Source organism: Gymnogyps californianus, chromosome 6 (assembly GCF_018139145.2).
Source record: "Gymnogyps californianus isolate 813 chromosome 6, ASM1813914v2, whole genome shotgun sequence".
In the NCBI taxonomy this organism is placed as follows: domain Eukaryota; kingdom Metazoa; phylum Chordata; class Aves; order Accipitriformes; family Cathartidae; genus Gymnogyps; species Gymnogyps californianus.
In genome coordinates this window covers 5,874,495-5,894,042 of record NC_059476.1, presented here as the reverse complement: position 1 = coordinate 5,894,042, position 19,548 = coordinate 5,874,495, and the positions used below count along the sequence as shown (strand labels likewise).

At 36.9% G+C, this 19,548-nt stretch overlaps 1 protein-coding gene across 5 annotated transcripts in view; it reads right to left on the bottom strand.

Moving 5' to 3' along the window:
* Nucleotides 1–19,548, bottom strand: part of ATE1 (arginyltransferase 1) — an 85,698-nt gene that overhangs the window by 42,934 nt on the left and 23,216 nt on the right. For all 5 annotated transcript variants that reach the window (XM_050899005.1, XM_050899003.1, XM_050899001.1 and 2 more), the window contains exons 8-10: nucleotides 17,743–17,775; nucleotides 11,002–11,183; nucleotides 6,337–6,436 (exon numbers count right to left, since the gene is read on the bottom strand). In XM_050899005.1, coding sequence (XP_050754962.1) covers nucleotides 6,337–6,436; nucleotides 11,002–11,183; nucleotides 17,743–17,775 — 315 coding nt within the window. The remainder of the gene's footprint in view (nucleotides 1–6,336; nucleotides 6,437–11,001; nucleotides 11,184–17,742; nucleotides 17,776–19,548) is intronic.

Sequence of the window (19,548 nt, the reverse complement as noted above, 5' to 3'; positions counted from 1 at the left end):
AGTCCGGTGAAGAAATGGAAGGAAGGAAGGAAGAAGGGAGGCAGTTAAAAGTGATGTTAACAAGACACAAAGAAAAACAGGGATTTTCCCCCCACTTCTGTAACTTCTAATTTTCAGGGCTTTATTATTATTATTGTATGTTTTTGTCTTTGTTTATTATTTTGCTGTTTGTTTTTAACAGTCTTGCCAAAAAAGCAAAACCACTGTGTTGCCAAAACTTGTATTGCTTTCTTAGAGTAGATAATGGTTTTTCAACCCAGATATTTCAGTTCTTTATTACCAAATGGTATTGCAAGCAACAACCTGGCACTCTATAACAAGTACAGACTTTTCAGAATATTTAGTTGACTATTTATGCCCTGTTTATAAAAAAAAAATTGTTTTGTACTAATTTGAATGCATATTTATTCCTATAAACTGACAAAATTAATCCTGGAAAAGCCACTAGTACAAGTGCTAACAGACTTGAGCAGAGCAACTCCAGTCCTCCAAACTACTCTCAGCTTATCATCTTTTCCCATTATCAAGGTAAATAGTAATATCACTGAGAAAAGCAGGCTGACAGCTGGTAGCAACTTCAATACGTGCTGAATAAAAAGAGCACGCATGGAGGTATAAAAATGCCAGCTCTTTTTGTGTGGAACTAGTGACACATTTTGCAAAGCTGTTTGCCGCTCAGTGGCAGAACCATAACGGCGTGTGCTTATACTCCCAAAATCACAGAGGATCACATTAAGTCATGTCACATTAAGTCTCCTTCCCTCCCACATTTCAGCTTACACAGCAAATCCAAGCTTACTGAAAAGGTTAACTACATTCCACGGTCAGAAACGACGAAAGAGTCAGGATAAGCAAGGATGAGCCAGACCTTTGTGGATCCTGTGGATGTGGAAGACCAGGCTACCACTGGATGCATTTCACTGCTGCAGGAGGAGCGATGCCGAAATTCCTGAAAGCAGCCAAAGAAATTGGCTCTCCAGTGCCATAAAATTCCAGGGGCACCGCTTATGACCACAGTCAGTCCGAGGTATTTAGTTTAAGAATGATTAATCACAGTTGAATCAGCCTTTTGTTTCTTTTCTGACATTTCAGAACCCTTTCTAGTATTCCATCTATCTGAAGTCTGGCCATGCCTTGATATCGAAGGCGACTGTTTGAAATAATTCCATTTACTTTGGCCTGCATACAAGTCTGGATAAAGATTTCAGTCAAAACACCTCTTCACATCATAGAATGGTCTTAAAATGGTACACAGAGAAAACACAGCAAGAAGACATTAAATCTGTTACGCACTTCAAAGTACACTGATAGTTATTTACAAGCTTAGCTGAGCGGCTTCAGGGAAAGCAGATCATCGACCACAACAAGTAACAATACGTGCTCAATTGCAGTATTTGCATGCAAATATTGACACTGAAAAAACCTCAGAAAACCCAGAACTAAGGAAACTCATGTAGAAAATGTCACCAACAAATCCTTTCCAATGCAAGAACTTAGAGGAGAACTTGATTTAAGGTCAAAAGAAGTCTGAACGGCAAATGCACAGCAGCAAGTACGCTTACTGGTTACACCAAACCCAAAATCTATTTAGTGTCACCCACCACAAGACTCAAAATCAGTATCAAAGAACTGTAATGGAAAGAACAGAAAGGATCTCAAAGAGTTCAGTAGTGACTGGAAAATGTGAATTTAGTAACATAGAGCCATGGAGTAAAATTTTTTTGCTTGGAAAGATGCAGGATAAAACAGATAGCATCAGTACAGAAAAAAAATCCAAGATCCTCTCAAGCATCTCTCTGATATGGCTGTTCACTAAAGGTGGTTCCTTTATTTCTGTAACTCTATAAATATGTTTGTAAACAAATGTCTTTAACTGAAAAGCATTAACAAGTACAGATACAGTACTTAAACACACGAGAAGCAAGCCTGAGACCAACATCATACTAAAGTAAAATACTTTCTTATACATAAAATTTTATCACAGACTCCAAAACGCATTAGGAAAAAGACTTTGCATCTTATGAGTCCTGGAAAATTTTCCAGGAGACTATTTTCCAACATAAGAACTACCACATCTAACAGAGCCTGAAAAGTTTTACCACAAGGTCATGAATTTCTTCAGACCATTTTAATCTTGTATTACCCTAACCTACCCAGAAAAAATGGAACAAAGCCATTGCTTAAGGTTTTTCATAGGATTTTTCCATATTTAACATAGTTAATAGGACTACAGAAATCCTTTTGTCTCAATTTAATGTAGATTTTATTTTACCAGCTCATAAATATTAACCCATACATGGGAACAAATCTAAGAGAAGCTGGGAACTAAAAAATAGCCTAATATTGCAATATATTCCCTTCCCCCATCTTAAGTAATTTCACCAGTACTCCACTGTTTTAAAATCACATTGCAATCAAATGCAAGCTGTTTGGGAACAAAAGGAAAGGGAAGGGAACAGTGAGTCAAAAGGGAGCTTTATTTTTAAAAACTTCTGTAATTACATTTGATCCATGGGGTGGATGATACTCTTTAACCATTTATCTTCCTGCCAGATAATTCAGAATTCTCCAACTCTGTTACTGAGCCATAGGAATCCTGACTTGGGGATCCTCTTCCAGAACACTCAGGCCTCCAGTCTTCCACTGGATTACACACTGTTTATGCCCAAAATGGTACCATTCATGGAAATAGAATCCTTCAGATGAAAAGGTCACACACTGCCCCCCAATAATGTAATCTCTGCCAGTTCAGCCCCTGACCTGCTCAGTGGTGGCTAAAAATATTCAGCAGCTGCACGGCACAGTTGCGCTATGGGCAACTGGTGTGACGTTCTGGCCATATCGAAGGTGACTGCTCAAAGAAACTTTCTAGGCTAAAGATATAGATAGCATTTTAAGAACTGCATAAAAAGCAGAACAAGCGTATTAGCAGCCTTATTAAAAAATAAATACTTCAACAAAATATTTTATCAATGCCTTGGACCTCCTCAGAGCACACAACATAACCAAGATGATCTGATGCAGAGGGGAGGAGCTGTTCCTATATATGGCCCAGTCACTGGTATATATGATCACCTATTACCAATGCTTTAAAAAACAATGTTTGACTACTACTTTACATCCACAAAAAAGTTAGAATCCAGGAGAGATGTCTACAATTTGCATTCCAAGAAAGTACCCATGAAGAACAAGGGTTCAATACTTGCTGTTGGATATCTATACCTCCAATCTAGGAGTCATGTGTATTTAAAACCAAAACATTCAGCTATGTCCTCATGCGCACAACATTAATGCATCAGTCTTGGACTGTAATAAGAGTACAACAGTTCGTTGCACAGATCCTCGATTACTCCAACCACGTCTTGTACAGAAGACTGAGTTTTACTCCATGCAAAGTGGAACACTGTCAAACTCCTTAAATCAACATCATAAAGTCACTGTTCCTTATACATCCCAATTCATCAGTTATCCCTCTTCAATCAGCAGGAAGAGACACAGCAGTTTGGTACAAACCAGTAGTCAAGCTCAGGCATCTTTGCTAGAAGTAGTCTGGTACTGTGTTTCCATCACAAATCAAATGCAAATGTCAGCTTAGGCATTTCCACTGATCACAATCTGTGACTAGAAGAAGGAAAATTTTCAAAGATTTCCAAAATCCTGGGACTTCACTGTAAATAAGTATAGCATGCATGTGTTCTTCATAAGACACTGCTTATATAAAGAAGTGATGCTGTGCCTAGCCTCCATTTCTAAACGTCCCAGGACAAATAATTTGCAGAGAAAATTACAAGCAGAGGATAAAAACCAGTGGTTAGCTTTTCAGCTCCTTCCTTTTCTTTCCTTCATTTAATTTGCTTACCTGATGTCAGTTTAACAACAGTTACCTACAGCCTGTCATTCTTCCAGACTAATATCATTAAGGGAAGGGAGCCTCTAACATCTCTATTAAACTGTAATAAAGCAAAGTCTTCAACATGTAATGCCTCTAAGTCAACCAGGCATTACTGAAATTACTTAATCTGCAAAGTCAGTACTTACCCACCCTACTTTACCACTACCAATCACTTCACAAGAGTAGTAGCATTATCCAGACGCATTTCAGAGCTTAGTTTTAAAATTCATTTCCGGTGTATTATTTCAGTGAGGGTAAAGTGGAACTACAGAATTAATGTCAACCTGATTTTCAACTGCATTACATTTGGCACTTCTAAAACAAATATACACAGGAAAAGAAATACAAAATAAAATAAAACCCCTTGCAATTCATTTATTAAATTATTACTCTCCCAACACAGAGCATTACTTACCTGCTATTGTGTGTGTCCTAAATATATATGTATAGGCTTTCTTCTTCTCCCCATCCCCTGCCCCAGTAATTCTCATACTGGGCCACACTTAATTACCTAAGCACATTGACATGTATAGGTTTCTGGAAGACTAAAATGTATATTCTACCAAATCACAGTCATATCAGATGGTCATTAAGTTTAAGCAATGGAAGAAGGGAAGAAAAGGAGCTTTTGGGGGGGGGGGGGGGGGGGGGCGGAATTGTCATACTCCCACTACAATTTATTCAATTTCCATTATTTCAGAATGAAAACTAGAAGCATCGTGAGAATCTTATATTCTTGATGCAATCGTTTTCAAATAGCATAGGCCCAACAGAAGAGAGACCACATTATAATAAATAATACAAATGCATAGTGGCTACCAAGGTTAGCTCCCAGTTTTACAGCATTTAATCTTTGTATTTAAATAGTTTGCTGGCTACTTTAATACATTGACTCATGTATGAGCTTTGTTTAATCCATGTATACAAAGTTCACGTTTTATTAAAACTTACTACAAGCAGCTGAACCCAAAGTTTCTTAGCAATGGTATCTTTCAGAACTGGGATGCTTTTTGCCGTTATAGTCAGATTTGTTTCTTTTCTTAAGTGCCCCAGTCAACTAAATGCATTCTTTTTACAAGTCTTGAACTACGTAGGTTGTCGAATAGACAAGGGATGTTAAATTGCAGTGTCTCAACATGAACAAATCATCCAAAACTTTTAAATATTTCCAAAGAGTAGAGCAAGTAATCAGAACCTACGGTTCAAGCTGGTGATGCAGTAGCCTTTAAGATGATTTAGATGACAGAGGCAGTGTTTTTCAACTCACCCATTTGCTTCCCTCAAACTTAATATTCTCTTTGTTTGGCCAGCAGATGTAGATGATAAACTCAAGTTGGCAGGGGGGGAGGTGGGGGGGGGGGGGGGGGACACGGGACGGGGGACGGACAGACAGGGGCGAAGGACAGACAAACATCTACCAAAAGGAGAAGGAGGGCTTTGTTATTTTCAGAAGACTGAATCATCATGGTCACCTGTAGTGTTGGCCACAATAAAGCTGAAATGGTTTTTCCTTCACAACCATCACTTCAATGAGCCTCACAATTTTTGGGCTATTTGAAAACTAGCTGAAAACACTGCAGATTTTTAGCACGCTTTGAGGAAAAAAAAGACAAGAAAAGAAAACACTGCACCTCTTACTCCAGACTTGATGAGCTTTGTATCTTTCCACATTATTAACAGATATATTTGGTTACGTGTAAATGTTCAGCAAATTTCTATCAAGGTTCAGTATGCTGAAATTTTATCATAATATTCAAAAACCAATGGATACATTTACAAAGAAAAGATACCACATTCACGAGATCTAAAAAACACAGAAGAGAGACACCCTTAGGCACTCAGGTCTAAACAAAGTTGAAGCTAACAGGGTTACAAAGGAGGTTTGGTGACAGACTGGTTATTCTAAACGTTCTGTGGATTCTCCTGACCCTTTCCTCAAAAATCTGCTACCTGGCTCAAAATTGCTGCTAACCTAGCTTCTCACTGGTTTCATCGGCAGAGCAAGTCCCCCATCTCTAACAAAAAACAAAGAGGAAAAACCCAAGTACAGCCAAGACCACGAAGGCATGTTATCACTGCCTACAGTCACTAAGCAACAGTTCCAAAAATATGCAAACCTAAAAAAGGGAGAATTTTAGTCTATTGGAAGATATACTGTAAACATAAGATAGCCAGGTAACCAAATGACAAACTATTATCTGACAGCCTTGAAAACCTCTCCATGTGAACTGCTTTGAAGCCAATTTGTAATAAATACCACATGCAGCTAAATTTAAAAAAAAAAAATCCTAAGCCAAGTTAAATAGTAACCAATGTTCAAATTTAACCATATAAAGTCTACATTAAAATCCAAAATGACAATTACAAAATATTATATTACTATGAACACTGTCAAATGCTTTGAATAATAGTACACTAAGGAAATAAGTAAAAACACACTTTACCTTGTATCTCATTTTGGGGCATGAATGAATGTAGAAACCCATATAATAAAAACAGAGATCAGGAGCTTTTTCATGAAGTTGCCTAGTAAAAGCAATTTCCCTGTGACAGGAAAGAAAAGACTAATTACTTTTGAATACAATTTTTACATTCATTTTACCTCTTCATATTGAAATATTTTACAGCTACCTGGCTCTTGACCTATTTAAAGGACTAGACTTCTATCAAATAAAAAATGAAGATAATAAACTCAAAACTAATGCTTAAAAAAAACCAAAAATAATAAACTGAAAATTAATGCTTAAAAACCAAACAAACAAATCACCAAAATGCAAAACACCATATAAAGCTTAAAAATACTTTCATTTTTGTGTTTTGTCCTCCCAATTGACTGACTTGAAATTCAAATAAAAGTGACTAAGAGCCTCTGTTTAACAGGTTTCTTGTTAATATTCATGTACATTGGAATTCTACAGAAATCTGGCCCAGCTATTGTACACAGACTGGCTAACGTGGCTCAGGAAAACAGCAGAGTATTTTTAAAAAACAAGCTTCAAGGATAAGCCTCTTGTTTGTTCTATTATTTGTGTTCTAGCAATTTACATGTAAAAACATCCATCTTTATGCAACAAAAGGTATTTTTCACCCATCCCATGTTTGATTGTATGATTTTCTCATTTATTCTGAAAGAGAACTGTCAATGTATTCCAAAATAAGTTTCCTTTTTATTTTACTAGCACAAGAAAAGTAGTATTATTACAAAGATTCAGCCAGTGTTTCCACTATAATGCTCATTTTTACAGCATTTGTAACTTCGCAGTTCATTTTTGTAACAAATTTGATAAAACATGGATGTTGGTTCTTACTTTCAATGTCGAAGGTATAAGAAAATATGAGCACGTGCTTATAGGAAGCATGTACAAATACTGGGGTTTTTTTATCACTTAATATTAAGTTAGTAATAAGGATGATTGTATGTACTGAAAACCTATCATTTCAGTTGCATGTAGTTTGCTGAGACCATGAGTTCGTTATAACTGTATCTATATACCTCCATTCAAAAAGAGGAGAAAGCCTAGCAATAAGTTACTCCACATCTGAAAATCCAGGTAAATACAACAGATTCCAGAAGTGAGATTTATGTACTACCAAAAATGTACAAACATGCACTTCATATACATAATCTTTCAGACATGGTATGAAGTTAAACAACCTTACCGTTTCATGCAGATTATCCTGGACCTAATTAAACAAATACCTTTCTGCAATTCAAAAAGCTGGAACGCTACAGGGAAAAAACATTATCTTTGCATTTCAAAATCTCTTAAACACTCTTTCCAATTGGACTACACTATCTGATCTAATAAGACAAAAAGACTCAAAGTGAACAGAAAGTGAAGTAAATAGACCATAATGTAATGAGGTAAAAATTGGGCTGCAGCAGCAAGTCTTACCATGGGCAACAAAGCTTCGTGCAAGTGAACTAGTGCACGTGATACCAAGGCTAGCTTGCTTAGAACTACTGCCAGTGTCTTCTTCACATGTACTACAGTCTCCAGTGATATGCCCTAGGTAAGGACCCTTAACTCAAGTTCTTGCTTTATCTTTCATTTATCTATTCGGCCAACCCCACTCCAGGCAAAGTTTTATTGGGAGAATGCTAAAACATCCTTCTCTTTCCGCTTTTCAGGAGCGTGTGCTGTGATCCAACGCAAGAGAAGCCTCCAACTCCATCATTTTACACCAGGAGCAGCAATGAGGTGTCACTGTATGGCATAACACACATCTACCTGCATTCTTTCTGCCTAAATCTTTCCTATGGAAAAGGGACAACAGACTTGCAATTACCTTTTTGTAAAGCTTTCAGTTATGGTACATATCTAAAGAGTGACAATGGCTGTTAGAGCTTGGCAAGAGTAGTCAAGTAGGGAGGAAGACATATATTCATTTCATCAATACAAAATTCAGACTTAGTATTTCAGTGCTACATAACCCAATTCCAAAAGAAGTTCAAGTATTTGTCCTCCTACTAAATATAGATTATGAATACTATGCTTGTCTACTATTCATGATTTCAGGTAGTCGGGGGAAGGTTTAAATTCTTCCTGCAAATTAGAATAAGAATCACCCAATATTTCTTGATGATTTTTTTTCCTTTGGTAAGACTGGTATTTCAAAAGTAGCTACTTCTCCCCTCATTCTTTACTTACATGCCTACATATTTCAAATGATCTTCAAATCCCATCCTTTCTAGGACTCAGCATCAAAAATTCTCAAAGTAGCATGAAGTGGAAGTGACAGCACTGCAATGCAGTTTAACCTCCTCAGAGTAAAATTGGCAACAGCTTTGAAGGTATCAGATTCCTTTGCAACTTCCTAAATCCTCCCTAACTCTCAAGGTTTTTTTCCCTTTTTGAAAGAAGAACGAGGTTGGCTCCCTCTAAGACTGTTGGGAACTCATTTTTATTGCCTTAAATGCTGCAGAATTTATAAGCTGCTTTTTCACTAGTTGAGCCACGCACACATGTTGCGCTGACAAAGTTTTAAATTTATGTAGAAAATTTAAAATAATTTCAAGAATTCATAAGCATGGATTATGTCAGGCTATTATTACACAAAGTAATGTGATATGTACAAATATTAAAAAACAACTCTTAAGAGGATTTAGTATTTTATGTTATATGCTCACCTTGTATGGGAAAAAAGTAATAATCAGTCTAATTTCAAGTATCTAGCATATGTAATAAAATACTTTGAAAAATCTAGACCACTAATAGACAGAAAAAAGGTCAATTCTAAATCACAGGAGTTCCAACATTTTTTCTACAAGTGTTAATTCTAATTAATTTTATAAAATCACCAGTGCCACTGAATGCCTTAGAAAAATGACAATTCAGACTCTTTTAGACATAGACCACTGGACATGCTACAGCAACAGCTACATTAATGCTCGTGACGACTTTGAAGTTAGCCCTGATTTGCACTGGAACCAGACCAGATGACGTTCAGAGGTCCGTTCTGACCTAAACTCTTCTATGATTCTACAGTTTCTCCTTTGTAAGGAAGCATTCTAGAAATTGCACTTTAGGACTTAACTGATCTAAGAGCTTATCAGAGAGTGGGAGGAGGTCCTGCTCCCGCACTCCCTAGCCATTCTCAGCTGCACAATGTGGCTCCACCACAACTCTTGCACCAGCTCTGGTGTTAACAGGTTCCTCACTGAGCTAACTCAGCTCACTAACCAGGTTGCTAAAGCAAACAGTCTTCTGCTCAGTAAATTAAACTGGCTAAATGTATGGTTGCTAGAAGCCCAGCATATAGCAGAGATGGAGAGGAGTGATTGCAGCACCTCATCTCAGCAGCAATAAACCATTAGACCTATGTGAGAAACTTAACAGTGAACTTTGTGGGAAAAACCCTTTGACATATTCATTTGAACAACTCATGTAAAGATTATTCAGAAATCACAAAATTCACCACTACAAAGAGAAGAATACATCCAAAAGGAGAATTAAAAAAAAAGAATCTTAGGAAATCAAAATATCCTAAAAACAGTGTTTGTGCTTTACATATTTCAAAAGTCATGTCATATTTACCCATCCTGGTGGGTAACACTAAACAATAGAAGAAGCTCCACCTATAGAGAAGATGCCTCTCAACAGGATGCCTTAGAGAAAGAAGAAAGCTGGATCTCACAATTCTAGAGCTTCTTTCACACCTGAAAGTGTAGTGCAAATCTCAACAGGTAAAGACTTTTGCTAGAACTTCTCAGACCCAGGGAAACTTGAAAACAGACATGACTGGCATGAGGTTCAAACCCAGTTGCTTCATGAGAACCTCCCTGGGAACACCGCATGTCTGTGACCAGCTTACCTCATGTAAACAGAGAAGCAAAAAAGCTAAGAAAAAAATTAAGATGCACAAATATTTCCACTCGTTTAGGGCTTTTTTCCTTATAATAATAATGGAATCATAAAATTGCTTATGGAAGAAAAACAGTAACTTGCAATTTAGCATACAAGTCTTATTCACAGTGAAAAGCATTACTCACTATTCCTACTGTTTTGCAAGACGAGGTTGATAGCTAATTTAAGGCTTTAAAAGTCATAGATTTACTCTCTCCATCAGGCTTTCTAGAGACAAAGATAATGAGATTAACATACCTGAAAAATATACTTAGTGCTAGTACAGCAGGAGACTACTAATTTAGAAGACAACGGTTTTTAGGTACTCTATTATTTATGATCTCAATGTGCATAAAACCATAAAAGTGATTAATTTCATTTGGTGACTGGGCTAAGAAAAAGGTCAAAGGAAAAATTAATTCTATTCAAACAAAAAAGGGGCTTTTCCTGCTGAAACCAAGCAATACTAAATTATTTTCAGGGGCAATAAAAACTAAGTGTTTCATTTCTGAGTGTTTTTTTCATCTTTAAAAGTATTTAGCTAACTAGAAAGATACATCCCTATTCAAGGATGACAATTAAAAATTTATTTGAAATGCAATCAACCGTAGAGAATTAAAAAACCAAAAAAACCACACACAAATACTTCGCTAGAGATAGCGTTACCAGTATATCTTTAGACTGGAAATAAGAGCTCAAGTTTAGGAGCAAGTATCAATTCTTACTATTACGTCTAACCAGATAACAAAAATGTCCTCTTACCGCAACGCAGAGTAGACTCCCAAAGATAAGAAAGAATAGTCTGGATCATAGTACAGATAGACGGAGGACACGCAGTAGGGCAGGATATCAATTACACCGACAGCAATTATCTTCCCATCCAGCCAATACTGCTGGTGGAAAGAACCATAGCCACATTCTGGTCCATTTGGTGCATTCTCTGCCTAAGCAAAAACAAAAGAGGGATGTAACTGTCTGACAGGTAGACTTTCAGTATAAAAACAATTTTAGAAAGAATTTTAACACAAAAGTAAATACTCTGAGAAATTACTCCTGCCATCTGTGTTTAGAAAAAGGAAAAAAGGAATTTGAGAACCAGGGAAAACAATGTTAGTTCACTGTATCATCTGTGACCTTTGCTGTACTCATGATCAGTAAACTCTACATATCACGCATCCCAAACACGAATCTGCAAATAGCCTCTGCCATCTAGTATTTATAGCACTGAAATGACAAAACAACGTGATTCATCAAGTTATTAACGCATTACATGCAAACAAATTCTGCAGATACTCTTTAATTTGACCTACTTACTCTTCAACAAGAGACAAAGCCCAAAGGCAGAAAGGTGAAATGCAGACATTTCACTATGCTGGCGCTTCCCAAAGCTGGCTGTGACTGCCTAGTTCCTCCAACACTTTCTGCCACAGCAAGGACCCTAGCGTTTGCCTCCCCCGTGCCCCCAAGTACTGGAAGCACTTTGGCCGCAGAAATCCACTTTCTCAGAGTGGCCATTACAGTTGCTTGAGAAGAGCTTTGATAAAAAGAACTGAACGGCTTACTCTTTATGTGAGGTTTCCTCTTTATAAGGTTTACTCTTTATGACTAACGAAACACCTTTTATCCAAGAACCTGAAACTCTGTGTTGCAACAAAACCTGTGGAACTTCTTCTTTGTCAGCCCACATCAGAGTATCTTCTGCAAAAACACTAAGGAAGTCGTTATTGTTCTGTGCTGCGGTTTTGGATGTGCAGTGAAGTATGTCTCTGGACGGGGCACTTAGAGCCAGAAACTGATGCTTCAAATAAAGAAGAAAATGATCTCCTAATTTAAACTGTATTACACAACCAACTTTGGCATGCCATTTTCTCCCACGTCAAGTTTACTTTAATCCTGAATTCCACTGTGCTCAACTTAATTATCCATCTAGTCATGTTTTTCACTGCAATGCCAGATCTTCAGAAAGCTGCTTCTCACTCAATAAATCTGACAATATTGCCTACTATTACCAACTGTTTTGCATTACAACAACAGAAGGTGGGTTTAATCAAGTATTTTGATACAGTAGCACAGACTGAAGAGATGATGGGCAGTCGAAGTTATTCTAATTGGTACCACATGTGTCAAAAGAAATCAATCACGTGAACAAAAATCATTTCAACTGACTTACCCAAACAATAAGTCCCAAAATAAAGGCCATATAATAAAATTTTTGCATTTTTATATAGTTATATAGCATAAAACTAGATATAGAGCTACAGATACTGTAAAAGTGAAACGATCAAACATTTGAGAGCTCACTCTGCAGTACATGAGGATATTAGACTTGGATACTAGCATATTAAACTGGGTTTCTGCTCATTCACGTAAAGCCTACTTATTCAACAGTTAAGGTTTCATACAATATCCTCAACTTTTCAGTACAGCCAAATGAAATCACATGGTCAGCAGTAAAACTTTTAAGCTGGGACACAGTCAAGTAAGAGATTTTCTCTAAGGATTTCTCAGCACACGTTAAGTTCTCTTCTCAGCTACCAGGGTGCAGCCAGTGACAGAAAAAATGAAACATCTCCTGCAAGCCAAGGGGAAATGTGATTGGTAATATAACACAGACTTGCTTAAATAAGTTTCAGTTAAACCACATTTTCTTTCTTTGTCAAAAACTCATCATATAGGATTTAATGAATGTTAAAAAAAAGATAGTCTAAGCCAACATGGAAAAGATTTTCACTGAAAGCAAAGTCTTCTGAAGTTAAATGAATGCTGCGTCTGTGTGTGACCCCAAACCTCTGAACAGCATCGCGTGGGTTCGGTCACCGGACCTCTGCAAACTGAAGTATTAGCATCAGTTAAGAACTTCTAGTAAAGTATAAACTACTGTTATTTCACTAATGCAATTACAATGAAATGTCATGAACATAAAAGAGGCTATGTTCTGTAACAAACATAATAAGCACAGCACTGATTCCAGGCAAAATGTTCAGGGATCTCCATTACATTAAGCAAATAACATTTTTAAAAAAGAGTAACATTTCCCTCCTCCTTCAAAAGTTTTCATACAATGTAATCCTTTGTAATGCTTATAAGTGTTATTTTTTCTCCAATTTCTCAATGAATACTTGGCTCCTTGATTTCTCATGCACCATCCAGGCAATTTGACATGAAACAGGTCTAGAATATGAAACAATTTCCTGAAGCAGGTTATACCATTTTACACTACTGACATGTCCACCTGGGACCGTGTTTGTCAAAGGTGATGTAAAATATACCAGTGACATCAGGTGAGCAAGTCCCACCAGAAAGGGCTTACCTTATCTACCCGAAATTATACCTTAGCCCTGGAATCAATCCAGAGGGACCAGTTTATTTAAAATTAACAATTTATACACAAACTTCAATACAAGGAATTATTATAATCTGATGATATTGAAACAATCAAAAAATAAGAACAAAATCGAGGAGAAAAATTAAAACAAATAATTTTCTCTCCATTGTTTAGACTATAATGCAGAGAAAAATACAATATATTCCAACATATGTTAATTCTACCTGTCTTCATATTCTGCTAGCTAATGATTCCGTGAACACATTTCATCGCTCATATTTTATAACACATTATTAAAATTTAAATATTTAATAGCAACCAGTATTACATATTGCCCCAATTAGTACACCTCAGTGTAATAACTGCTTATAATGGAACTTCAATGATGGTAAGAGCGCTCAATTTTCTTCAAAGCACATTGGTCTTTCTCTTTACTTTTAAGAGATGTTTTACTACTATATTATAATTATTACGGAAATTGCACTTGTTAACCCACTTGCCAGACCAGTGCGCAACTGCAGAAGGCACTGCGTACTCACTTACCTAAAATGGGTCCTGACCATACTAACTGCATGATTATTTTTCTCTGGAAGGTTTCATGAAATTTCCTATTTTGAACTTCTCCATTTTACCCTCTGCTGTGGATAGAGGGAGGAGGAAGATATGAAATCCATGCTATCCCTTACACAAAGAAAAAAAAAAAAAGCCAGGAAACCCTTGACTTCTACACTCCAGTGGAAATTATTTGCCGAATAAGTGAAGTGATTAATTCCAGCAGTTCCTTTCCCAAAGGCACACACACATACAACCTACCAGATGGTAGATTTCTATCTCTTGGTTAGCAACATATTTCCTTTTCAGTACTACGTCCTCCTTTCATTAGGGATTAGTGGAGATGCTGTGAAAGCAGCCTGCAAACATAGGCTGTGTCAGCAGAGAGGTAGCACTGCATGTTTTCATTTAAAAAAGTCAGCAAGGCACCCTCGCAGAAAGAAAGGCCAACAGCATCCTGGGCTGCACCAGGCAGAGTGCTGCCAGCAGGTCGAGGCGGGTGAGCTTTCCTCTCTGCTCAGCACTGGTGAGGCTGCACCAGCAGTGCTGGGTCCAGTGCTGGGCTCCCAGTACAAGAAAAGTATGGACTTACTGAGGCAAGCCCGTAAGGACCATAAAGATGATAAAGGGGCTCCAGCATCTGCTGTGTAAGAGGAGCTTGAGAAAGCTGGGACTCTTCAGCCTCAAGAACAGATGACATGGGGAGGTTTTATCAATATGTAGAAATACCTGATGGGAGGGAATGAAGATAAGGGAGCCAGATTCTTCTCAGTAGTTACCGCTGACAGGACAAGAGGCAACATGTGCCAACTAAAACACATGTAATTCAATTTGAACAGAAGGAAACAGGTTTTAACTGAGGAGGTGGTCAAACAATGGCACAGGCTGGCTAGAGAGCCCGTGGAGTCTCCATCCTTGGAGATATTCAAAACCCATGGTCCTGGACAACCTGCTCTAGCCGACCCTGCTCAAGCAGGGGGGTTGGACTAGGTGATCTCAAGAGGTTCCTTCCAACCTGAACAATTCTGTGATTCCGCATCAAAACAAAGTAAATCAACTTGCTGCACCAAAATGTAAGACACTGTCTACAGAGCTAATTTCTGTACCTTATTGGAAAAGTATAGTATTTGAGCTATACTGCCAACTATTTAATCAGGACAACGATAGTAAGCTTAAAACGCTAAAAAGATTAGTGAAGCTGTGAAGGTACAAGGGACCTCAGTAGAAAAACACTTTGAGTATCACCGTGTAGACATCATCGTGATGTCTACACCACTATAAGAAAAAAAAGCAATTTGCCAATATCTCTAAATGAAACGAGCTGTGATTTAGTCCTGAGCAGTGCATTGAATGTGAGTAAAATGGGACATTCTACAGAAGGTGATCCTGGGAATTACAGACCGGTAACAGTATCATTTGTTATTAGATCTCCTAAAAATTAACACATATCAATAATCAAAATACTGCAGAGCAGAAGCTGATGTGCTTTTCAAAGAGCTAGATTCACAAACATCTTTCAGTTCTTTAGAATCCGAAAGCATCTCAATATGGATAATAGAAACAAAGTGAGAATAAATAATCATTTACATAATGGAAAGCAGCTCACTTTCCATGGTGCTGGATCTATTCTGTTCTTCATACTGGCAGGTGAATCACTGAAGACTGAATAATGTTGCACCAAACTGAGCTGATGATTTAAAAGTATTCAGGATGGTTAAACAAGAGCTGAGTGTAAACAACTACAGAAAGATCCCATAATACTGAGTGATTAAAAAGGCAAAGGAAATATCAAATACTCATAAACACATGGAACATAAATGCATGGGAGAAAAAATATTGCTATATGCACATCCAAAACAATGGGTATAAATGAGCATTCTCTGAAAAAGATGCTTTTGAGAGCAATTTTACGCAACCATCAATTTAATGCTTAGCATCAGTCAAGATGGAAAAAGACTAAAGAGCAGTTAAAGAAGGATTTGAAAACAAAACAAAACAAGATCATCATTCGACTGCGTAATGCCATGGCGCATCCGAGTGCTGAGGCTCGTTCCAACAGTTGTATCAAGACGACATGGAACAACTTGGGAAGGACAAACGCAGAGATGACTACTAGTGACACCGATACAACTACCGGCCCAGAACACCCCCCTAACTCACTGAGCACCAAAAACTAGGAATCACCCTGAGCGGTCTGGATTTTCGCTGTGCCCTTCTTCCATAAACACTCTCACCTTGGCAACAACAGGGTACCAGGCCACACTGGTTTTTGGCTAAGACTCCTGCACGCCATTCTCTTATACCGAACCATTATAACCGTACCTCTCCAAACAAGGCAGTATTTGCATATCTGAAGTGGTAAAATGGCAAATGTTTAAATGTAGCTTCTAAGATGAAAGGATGAATAAAAATAAAATAAAATAAAATAAGACAAACAGTTTCTCTACATTATCCTGTTTACTGCTAAAAAATTGCCTAGTTTTCTGCTACTACATACTGTATCATTTTTTTTTTAAACTATTCATTTTTTGTGCCAGAGCCCACAGCCAAAACAGAAAACTAAGCATAATAATAAAATGAGGAAATAAAAAAAGACAGGAAGAGTTTGAGTGTTCATACTATTTGCAGCTAATAACACTATTAAAAATTCAAAAAATTACAAATTGAAATCATGTAAGGTTTAAACTTTACTTTAAATTATTTTTGTTCAAAAGAGTAAACAGACTACACACTACTAGATTTGCTTGTGGCAACTGTTTCAGAATAAAGAATTTCAAGAATCCCTTGGCCTCTGATATACAACCCCTTTTATTTAACTTCATCTAATTGAAGACATCTGTAGTGGTGCCACACAAAATTTAATTCAAGCTTCGAAATGTCAATAAAAAGTGTCTGTAAGAAACAATACTGGTATAAACCTGGCAGGGAAGTGTGCATCAACATCTACATAGCCATACAAAATTAAGAATATAATGGCAGTCTGCTGCATGAGTTGACGAGGTGATAAAAGCCCTTTTCCTATAAAGTCTAATGAGCTCTATTACTCTTCAGCTTTCAGGAATGTAAAGGCCAGCGGACTCAGCAGAGAAAAGCAACAAACTCTACACACATGGATTCATTCAAACTGCGACATATCAAATTACTAGCGTAATTACTATAACCTGACAATTTCATTACAGTCACGCGGTACTTAACTCTTTAAGACTAACAAGAAAGACAGTGCAAGAAATTCGTAGCAGTTTGCTTAGCTGAAATGAAGCAACAGCATCTCTCCTAAACTGTTAACTCAGATTGTAGTCAAATACAAGTTTAGCAAGTTATTCAGTAATACACTCTTTTCTTTCACAGAAATAAATCAATAACAGAAAAGACACAGCACTTTCTGCTACTGTCTCTTAATGCAGTGATATGAAATCCAGTGGTATCTTATTATCCAGCTTATTATCCAGCAAAGGAGTCCTCAGACTCCTTTGAAAACACAGTGCTATCTTCCTTACCAGTCAGTAATGACACAAATACTGTGACACCCATCTATACCACCTATACCATAATGGTTTGCTGTCCACAGAGAGTGGAGAGGAAAGAATACATCCATTTCAAAACTTGCATCTAGAACGAATACATACCTCCAGAGGAGAATCACAGAGGAATCGCGTGAACTGCATCGAGGCAGATTCATCAGAAATATGTGCCCAAGAAAACAGTCCAAATATGCAAAGCAGAAAAAGAAGAAAAATATTAGCAGTACTTCAGGATACATTAACAGTCAGATACACTCTTTCAAAACCATATATTTGAAAAGCACCATCGGATTTTAAGAGTTAAAATAAAATTTCCATAAACAAACTCCCACATTCTATTCTGTTTAGAAGTACAAATAGATACAATAATTAACTATCCAAAGTACTTCCTTTCTATAAAATAGAAGAAGATTTTTTAAAATGTGATGTGAGAGAATTATCACCTTGTAATACAGGTCTGTTTCTGGTGTCCTTTATTTTAAACTACACATTACCCTTCTCTGTGAGTGCCTGCAATAGAGAGTCTTTTCCCACCGTTCCATTGGTACTTGCCCCATCACTAAAGCAACAGGGTTTGGGCCCTCATGGCTCTTACTATAAATAAAGTTTATTTACATTCAAAATCATAAGCAAGCCTGTTTTAAGTCTAAAGAAGAGGAACAAGAAAAGAAAAAAAAAAAGAAAATCAACTTCCTGAAAGTGCAAGCATTTTCTAATCTAGATTCTTTACTCATTACAAAATGATGTGCTGCAGATAATCAACCAAAAAGGCAAGGTTTTAATGATCTGGAGCTTGTTCAAGATTCTAAGAGTAATAAAATGTAATAGTTATTTATTTACCATCATTTACTTATTTGATACAAATACTTCCTTGTTGGTGGATTCCACATTAAACATGTTACAAAGTTCTGGTATGTATTTAACTCTAAAACATTCCTTTGTTAAAAACCTAGTACGTGTTACATGGTTTAATTCCCCCCTCTTGTAATGGCCGGATGATTTAATAAGTCAGCAGTTCCCAAACTGCAAAGTAATAGTAAATAGGAACTTTTAATTAAAAGTTTGATAAAAAGAATACATATGGACACCTACAAAAACCTGACTGTTGTCAAGATTTTGTTGTCAAGAATTCTATGAATTTCTGACATTAATTAAAGAAGACTATTCTATTTAAAGGGGAATACAAAAAACAGGTTGATTACTTGTCAGTTATCCCATTTTTCTCTGGGAGGGGGAGGAGAGGAAGGCAGACAACAATAAAAAGTGCCAATATTGTAAATTGCTGACTTTGGACGGAGTTCCATATAGAGCCTAAGTAATTAAAACTTTCTCTTTTCTTCAGAAGGTGCCATAAAGCAGATTTTAGAAATAAAAACACAGCCTCTGGTAGATAGATATGTATCAATCTGCAAACATTAACTGGACCATTCTCATTGTAGCTCGGAGTGAACACAACCTTAACCTTCTGTAAGACTGTGTCTCTAAGAAAGTGCATCTGTTGATGCTAAAAGAATCAAGATGTTGCAGAAGTCATATTTCAGACTTTTCCGCATCAAACACATAGCAGTAGCTGATCTATGGATGAATGGTAAACCTTTGGACACAGACTCTATGGAAGAACACTGAATTTCTGTAAGGTGCTGGTGAAGACAGGGGATTGTGCATTTCCTATAATTAACCATTTCAGATCTAGTCACTACCACTCTAAATTACTCAGAGTTTGGAAAAATGAATGACTGACATATCTTAATTAAATTCTAGAATTTGTATTGATTTGGTGGATAGAAAGAGAGAACAAGAGGAAAAAAAACCCCAGATAATACTTGAAGAGAAAAAAAAAGTAATTCAAAATTTGAATTATTGAGTTATGTTCCCATAAAAGAACTACTGAGAGTTACAAATTCCTACACG